General features: G+C 35.1%; 2 protein-coding genes across 2 annotated transcripts; one reads left to right on the top strand and one right to left on the bottom strand.

The window, feature by feature from the left end:
- The first annotated feature begins 326 nt into the window (after positions 1–326).
- Positions 327–5,155, top strand: NUDX26 (nudix hydrolase homolog 26). The gene is made up of 6 exons (XM_007010406.3): positions 327–609; positions 714–764; positions 1,578–1,670; positions 3,911–4,005; positions 4,623–4,737; positions 4,838–5,155. The coding sequence occupies exons 1-6, from the start codon at positions 382–384 to the stop codon at positions 4,901–4,903; spliced, it is 648 nt and encodes a 215-aa protein (XP_007010468.1). The 5' UTR covers positions 327–381; the 3' UTR covers positions 4,904–5,155.
- A 46-nt stretch (positions 5,156–5,201) lies between these two features.
- Positions 5,202–7,525, bottom strand: LOC18586837 (UDP-Glycosyltransferase superfamily protein). The gene is made up of 2 exons (XM_018129403.2): positions 7,357–7,525; positions 5,202–7,265 (listed from the first exon to the last, which is right to left on the bottom strand). The coding sequence occupies exon 2, from the start codon at positions 7,234–7,236 to the stop codon at positions 5,788–5,790; it is 1,449 nt and encodes a 482-aa protein (XP_017984892.2). The 5' UTR covers positions 7,237–7,265; positions 7,357–7,525; the 3' UTR covers positions 5,202–5,787.
- Between the last annotated feature and the right edge of the window lie 343 nt (positions 7,526–7,868).

Here is a 7,868-nt window from a genome sequence, read left to right as displayed (position 1 = left end):
GCATTGAAGAGTTGGACTGGATTGTGAGATATAGACCCCGATAGCGTTAAAGAGCTAGATGATGAGATAGCTAAATTGAGATTTAATTTTGAAATTTTTATCTAAATGATAAGAGGGAAAAAGAAACAAAGATCACTTAATTTGGATTAAATCGTTTAAAGAGTATTTTTGTTTAGTTATGTTAAAAATTATCTAAAAATAATTAAAATTATAATAAAAGTAATTTTTAAAGTAAATTTATTAAAAAAATTATTTTTCACAATTTTCTCAATTTACTAGTGGATAATTGTACTATCTAGTTATTAAACAACTAATTGTGCCGTATCTCCTATTCTATGACGAAGCAAATGGAAGCTGAAAAGAACATTTAGGCAACTGGGAATGGCTTTATGCCGGCCCCTTCTCCTTTACGCACCACTCCATCGTTTCCCTGTTTCCAATCCCACTTTTTTCTTCCCAGAATACCCTTGTTATTCCTGTAAATTTACCAACCGTCGGAATCCTCAAACGCCATTCTGCCGCACTTGCTGTTCATCGTCCTCCATGGAAGCTCCTCCTCAAGGTTACAGGAGAAATGTGGGAATTTGTCTCATCAATTCCTCAAAAAAGGTCTTTATTATATGCTGTTTTCCCTCTCGATTTAGGTTTTTTTGGGGTTTAATATTGGACAGTGAATTTATTCATTTAACTTTTTTTCTTCTTTTAATTTGTAGATTTTTTCTGCATCGAGGCTGGATATTCCAAATGCTTGGCAAATGCCACAGGTTTCTTCTTGCAATGTTTTTGTTTCTTTAACATTGTTTGTCTTTCTAACAGTATTCCTAGTTAACTGGACTGGCTTTGATTACATTAATAAAAACAAATCTTTGGAGGGCAGGGGAGGGGAAGTGGGAAACCCTCCCTTGTTTGGATAAATTTAGAATTAGGAGGGAAAGGAGGGATCCTCAAATGTTATTACTCCTCCATTTCCCTTGAAACTCTCAGGTTTCCAATTCTCCAAATTGGCAGGAAAATTTGGTTTATTTCATTAGATTCCTAGGATAAAGTTGACTACAATTGGCAGGATACCGCTTGCAGGGGATTTGCCTTCTTTTATTTGTGGCTTTCTTCAGAGATTTAAATTTACACCTGTGTGAGAGGACGTGTAACAGTTCTCTAGCTCTTTGTCAACTTGTCCTTGCATTTGAGTTGTGAAAATAGAAAACCATCAGGAGTGTTTGAGATTTTATAGTATACACCCTGAGAAATTCCTACCAATGGAGTTTCCTGTACTCAAAATGCATTCTCTAAGTGCTCTCCTCTCTTGGCTTTATCTCATTGTCTAACTCGTAATCATTTGATTTCGTTTGAAGTGGCTCCTTTTCTTCCTTCATCATCTTTGGGTCCTTTTGAATAACATTCTCAGGTGCCTCCCGCCTCATGGCCCACTTTACTTTAGAAGTTGTGCCTTTTGAATTAAAGAGCTGTATATTGCAGTTATCTACACTTCAAAACTTCAAGTTCTATTGCATTAGGAGCTTTTGATGAATATAAAATTTTAGAAAAAGTTGCATTACATGAGATTTAATGATGCACAGGGTGGGATTGATGACAATGAAGATCCAAAAGTTGCTGCCCTCAGAGAATTAAAGGAAGAAACTGGTGTTAGCTCAGCAGAAGTTCTTGCAGAGGTTTGTTTTAAGATCTCCTTTATTTTTTTTCTCTCATGAATTGGGTTGGTATTTTCTCTTTTTCTTGCTGGGATTACTAGTTGAGGAGGCTCCTGCACGCATGCTAGGGGGGATGGTTTAAGTGCTTTTAGATTGCATTTTCTTCTAGGAAATATAATAGAAATTCAAGAAAGTCTGAATGTTCTGATTATTTAGTCTTCAAGATACTAGTCCTATGCACACCCAATTTGTGGGTGAAATAATGAATGATTTTATTATTTGGGTAAATTTTAAAAGAAGGAACAAATATAAGGATTTATAGTTATCTGAAAATATAAAACAGAGGAGTAGGAGTAACTGAATGTAAGGTTTTTTAGATTGGAGAAAAAATGGGCACAAATGTGACTTTAAAAGTATATGGTAATTGCCTTGTGACACTAAACTCAGCCACTAACTTTATTTATTTGTATAGATTGAATATCTTCTATTTCAAACAGCTTCTTGGGGTAGGATTGAAGTTTGTAGTTTTGATATGGGGAATAATTTCATTTACTATTATTCTTTGACCAGACACTTTTTAAAGCTGGTTCCAAATTAATAAGCTTTGAAACCTAACAGTCTATGTGGGCTCTTATCTCTAGTCCATCAGTGATAATGTATTGGTAGCCCCTAGAATTGATGTTTGAAAACACATTTCAAATTGAAAACTGAGCAAGTCACAAAAATTTCTCTGTGCATGGATAAATACAAAGGGGTCATCATCATCTTGACAATTAATCAGGTATTTGATTGATGGCTTAGCAATACTGGATGTGCTGACACCCAAAATTTGACAATCAGTCTCTCTAAGAGCTAACTGGTTTGGAAAGAAATGGCACAAAGCTTTTTGAATTATCAAATATGGATTATTTGGTGTGTGTATTTAAGTAATTGACTATTTGGATGAAATCAATGCTCCTACCATCACTCTATTTTCTCAATCTTTACTTTACACTCATTCTTTGGAACTTAGAGCCTGTTTGGCTTAGCTTTTTTTTAGCTTAAAAGCTATTTTGAAGCTCTTATGAAAAATAATAGTTTTTAAAATTAAGCTAAATCTGTTTGGTAAATTTACTTTTATAAGTTCTTTTTTATAAATAAGTTGTTTGACAAAATAATGTATATAAGTTTTAATTTTGATTAAAATTACCATAAAAGGGTATTTAATAAATAATTTTCTTTTAATCACAAACTTCTTTGTTCATAATGGAAACAAGTTAATTTTATTTTTTTATTTATAAAAAATATAAAAAGTATTTTTATATTACATAAAGTTTGTAATTAATAATAAATCATATAAAAATAAAAACAGATAATGTTAAAATTATTTTTAGTAGATGAGGACATTTTTGAAACAAAAAGAAAATTTTTCCTAAAAAAGAGTCGTGTTTTTAAAAAAAGATAAGAGAAAGCTCCTCTCTGGAGCTTTTTCTAAAGCTCTTTTTTTCAAAATTTTATTCTTTAAAAAAAAGCTGCTTATTTTTTAAGAGCTTTTCCAAATTTCTGTTTGGCCTGGCTTTTTCTTTTAAGAGGTAGATAAGCTGAAAAAAAGCCAGGCCAAACAAGCACTTAATGATGCTAGGCTAAGGTGTGACTTAACTGATGATAATAAAACCGTAAAATAGAGTATGATGCCAAAAAAAGGCTGGATATTGCTGACTTTGGAATGGTTTGATGGGCAGGATAACCTGCTGTCAGCCTGCTTTTTGGATAGATTTGGTTAGACTGTGATTCAGTGAGAAAAGTTCAGTTGGAGCATTCTTGGTACCAAGGAAAGAAATGCTGACAATTCTTGTATTAATACTTGTAACAGACTGAAATAACTGGTATTTATTCCTTTCTTTATAGAGATTCAACCTAAAAACAAAAAACTAAAAGAAAATCTAGGGTTTATGTGCTTTTGTTGGTAGTAGTTACATGAACAGTGAGAAAGGTCTTAGTGGTATTTTGGTTAGAGGTTTTCTCCCTTGTGTACTAATGTCGAACTCCATTTTACACACATACATAGAAGTCCAACACTCCAACTCTGACATGTTTATCTTCATATTATATTATTGGCAGCTAGTTGGATCTTGAGTTTTATGGTATAAGTATTCCAAATATATTGCTTTGCATATGTTATTGAGCTCTACTTTTCTCCATTTCTTTTGAATTCTGCACTTTGGGCATTTCTTATTCATGTCTTACCTGGAGGATGTCCATTTATTGGTTCTGCCATGCAGGCACCATATTGGCTGACATATGACTTCCCACCAGAAGTTAGGGAAAAACTGAAACATCAATGGGGTTCAGACTGGAAAGGTCAAGCTCAAAAGTGGTGAGTGCTTGGATTAGCCTTAAATGTAGGTAGTTTGTGATATAATACATAGGATGGAAAGACAAAACTTAAAGTGATTGTATTAGGTTGGCAGAGATTGAGGCAACAAGTGATTAAGGGTATTAATGTCTAACTATGCATCAATAAACCCCAATTATCCAAAAGTATACATGTATGTATTTATGTATGCAATTATGTCCATGTATGTGCGTGTCTCTGTCTTACACAGCCATCACACAACTCAACTTTTGATCAGTGAACTAAGAGCAGTCTTTTTATTTTGCTCTGAATTGGATTCGGTAGGTAGTAGAAGCAATATGTGGGCCTGTGTTTTGTTTGTCTGTCTTCTACAGCCATTGTTCAACTCAACTTTTGATCAGTGAACTTGGACTAGTCATTTCTGTTTGATCTGAATTGGATTTTTGTAGAGAGCAGAAGCAACTTCAAAGAAGGTTTTATAGTTTATTCTGCAATGCTAATATGCGCTTGCTAGCACTGGTTCCAAAAGTGACCTGTCCACCAACTATTGTTTTTCAGTTATAATTTGTAAAGGTAACTGTTTGTTGTTGATATTTCAAGCTAAGTTGACTTCTTTTTAAATTGACCATTACAAACAGGTTTCTCCTTAAATTCACTGGGAAGGAGGAAGAAATTAATCTTTTGGGTGATGGGACTGAGAAACCTGAGTTTGGTGAATGGTCATGGATGACACCAGAACAAATAGTTGAGCTCGTGAGTGCTTCTCACTCTTAACATTTTGTATCAATTATAGGTCGATTAGCTTTGTCTCCTTTGTTTATTTAATAGTTTCTGTTCATTTCTCATTTTGCAGGCAGTGGATTTCAAGAAACCTGTTTATAAGAAAGTTTTGGAAGTTTTTGCTCCCTACCTCCAATAATATCCTGTCGAATTGCAAATACTTTGCAGCTCCACTTCTTACCTGCCGAGTAACATAGTTGGATACAATAAGTTGGGGGTTTATTACTTGGGTGTCACCAAATGGCATCCATTTTTCCTTGTGTGGATCTGATATCTCAATTGCAGGGAATGTCTTCTCTGCTTGAAAAAATTACACAGTTCTAATGCAATGTTGTCTGGACTACACATGATTGGTACGGTAGAATGACATGCCCTTGATCAAGTTCACAAAGCTAGCCAAAAACAGTTGGGATTCCTGAAAGTTCAACAATCCAGAATTTCCAAGCAAACAAATTATGCATAACCTTTGTTAATAATGAGCAATTCTTTTAACATGGTGTCTTTCACAACTACATTGAGCAAGTACTATGTATACATAACAGTACTGCATCAGTATATGGAAAAATCATTGCTCGGACCTGAGTATGTTAACCAGCGGTGGCTAACAATGATATAAACATATCAAATCAGAAGAAAGAAAAAAAAAAGGATAATCATCTAAGGATTATTAATCATCTTTAATAATTAGACTTGCTGAAGTAGCCTCTAAAACCAAAATGAGATTGGAACCTTGAGAACTTAAAAAGGAAATATCTTGAATCTGCGAGGATACATCAACTTACAAACAGCGGCATCTTTCAAATGACAGCATTTCTTCATTCATCTGGTCTCCATTGTCGAAGGGATGAAATGTTTTACAAAATGCATGCCATAAAGAAGAAAAGCTATCAAACATAGACTACGTTTGCAAACTGCTTTAGTTGGCTTGAACTCATAAAATCACCAGTACTTATCATATAATCTTCAACTGAAGCATAATCTCAAGTATACTTTGTGCATAAATCACCACATGACATCATCTTGTCATTGGTCAATTATATTTTGTATATGGCCTGTGATCATCCCTGCAACAATTTCAGGAGAAAACTTTCTGATCATGTCCTTCCTCGCCTGCTTACCTTTAGCCTTGGCCTCCTCCACATTACTAATCACATGCCTCATAAGAGCTTGAAGCTCAATAACTGATGGTTCAGCCCACAAATGCCCTTTAAATGGTCCTTCCGTTACTTCGCTCAGTCTATCCACTGGCAACGGGTAGCTATTCTCCTCTGTTAAATACTCAGTAGGCCCGGACCAATTAGTTGTTATTGCTGGCAAAGACATTGCCATGGCTTCCACAATAGGTCTCCCCCATCCTTCTCCTCTTGATGGAAGCACAAATGCATCAGCTGCCTTGTACAGTTTTGGCAAATCGACCTGAGCTATGTGGGTATCAATGACACACACAGAAGCCCACCCATTAGCTGGCTTTTCCATGTGAGAATGTTCAACAAATTGGACAATCTTGTTGTCAAAATCTTTATTAGAATGATAAGGATTAGTCAACAAGTACAAAACCACCCCATCATCACGGGAGAATTCTCTCAGGTATGCTTTGAGCAACACGTCCCATCCTTTCCTAAACTCCCACTTAAAGACACTCAAGAACACAAACTCCTTTCGAGGATTGGAATTAGGAATCCTTGCACCTAAAACCAGATTCCCTTTGGAAGCAATGTCCAATGGCTTATACTTGGAGGGATCAAAGAACTTCACATCAATAGGCTGCACAACTTTCACAACCTTAGCTGGATCAACCCCACTTTGCACAAATGTAGACACATGAAAATCAGTAGGAACCCAAACAGAATCCATTCTATTACAACGCTTAACATGTTGAGAAGTTAGTCTATCACTCTCAAACATGGTCCTGCCAATGACAAACATGAAATCATGATAACCAGTTGGAGGGCATGGAAGGGTTTCAAACAATGGGGGATACCAAGCACCAGGCTCACTATGGCAAACCACAATGGTCTCATTTATTCTACATTCTGTTTGATAAAGCCGAATTGCCAAGTTCCTGATATCTTGAGGCAATCCCTCCCAAAATTCTAGGGACTCCAAATCACCATGTTGGTCAATAGCCAATTTGAAACTGGGGTTTTCGAGACTTTTCATGTATTCATTGAGTGCTAAAACATAAGACCATGCTTCTGAACTATACCCACCACCTGAAAGGAAGGGAGCCATCCATAGAACGCAGTGAGAGGCCCTGGAAATGGGATTTGGGGAGTGGGATCGGTTGGGATTTGGGGTTTTGAGCAGAAATGATAGAAGGGATTGAAAGAAAGTTGGGTGGCGTGAATTGAGGCTTAATTTCAATTGCTGGATTCTGTGGTAGTTTGTTCTGCTGAAACTAAAAGAGATTGCTAGAAACAGAACAAAGAGAGATGAAGAAAAGATAATGAAGGACTTCAAATTTGGGGTCATCTCATGGGGGCGAATATGCACCACCAAAGCTGTAAGCAAAGGCCAGAGAATCCACAAACAAAAATCAATGATACAAAATAATTTGAAATGCAGCTATAGCATTAGAAAGATGAAGGGTACCTGAAACTGGGTTGAGCAGCTATAACTCTCAACTCTACATCCATTTTCTGAAACATATGGCTTTTGAAAATGGTCTTAAAGTTGCCAATACCTTGATGTTGATTCTAACTGAACCTGCTTATAATTTGCTTGTTTTTAATCGAATGATTGGTGGGGTGTTAATGGCAAAAATTATGAAGTGGTTGATAGATGCAAACCAGGATTAAAAAGAAAAATTCTGCAAGTAAAAAAAAAAAATTGAATGAAAACTTATTTGACATTTAAAATCTAAAAATTTTCACAACGGTACTGATTAACACCATGTAAGCATTCATCAATGTTACCTTATCAAAATATTTTTTACGTCAACTTGGTAAATGTCATGTCACCATAATTTTAATAGAGAAATTTTAATAGAGAAATTTTAATAGTATCAATACTTAAACTAATATTAATTAATAAATTTTAAAATGATGAAGATTGATTTATACGAATTATAGAAAAGAGATTAATTTAAAATTTTGATAGAGTAA

This window comes from Theobroma cacao, chromosome 10, assembly GCF_053813885.1.
Source record: "Theobroma cacao isolate CCN51 chromosome 10, ASM5381388v1, whole genome shotgun sequence".
Lineage (NCBI taxonomy): Eukaryota > Viridiplantae > Streptophyta > Magnoliopsida > Malvales > Malvaceae > Theobroma > Theobroma cacao.
The sequence above is the reverse complement of the archived record's forward strand: the minus strand, read 5'-3'. Positions and strand labels throughout refer to the sequence as shown.

Excerpts from the sequence above, each read along its gene's own strand:
- LOC18586837 (XM_018129403.2), bottom strand. The coding sequence starts at position 7,236 with ATGACCCCAAATTTGAAGTCCTTCATTATCTTTTCTTCATCTCTCTTT.
- NUDX26 (XM_007010406.3), top strand. The coding sequence starts at position 382 with ATGGCTTTATGCCGGCCCCTTCTCCTTTACGCACCACTCCATCGTTTC. Across the intron at positions 765-1,577 it reads ATGCTTGGCAAATGCCACAG|GGTGGGATTGATGACAATGA; the intron begins GTTTCTTCTTGC and ends AATGATGCACAG. Across the intron at positions 1,671-3,910 it reads CAGCAGAAGTTCTTGCAGAG|GCACCATATTGGCTGACATA; the intron begins GTTTGTTTTAAG and ends TCTGCCATGCAG.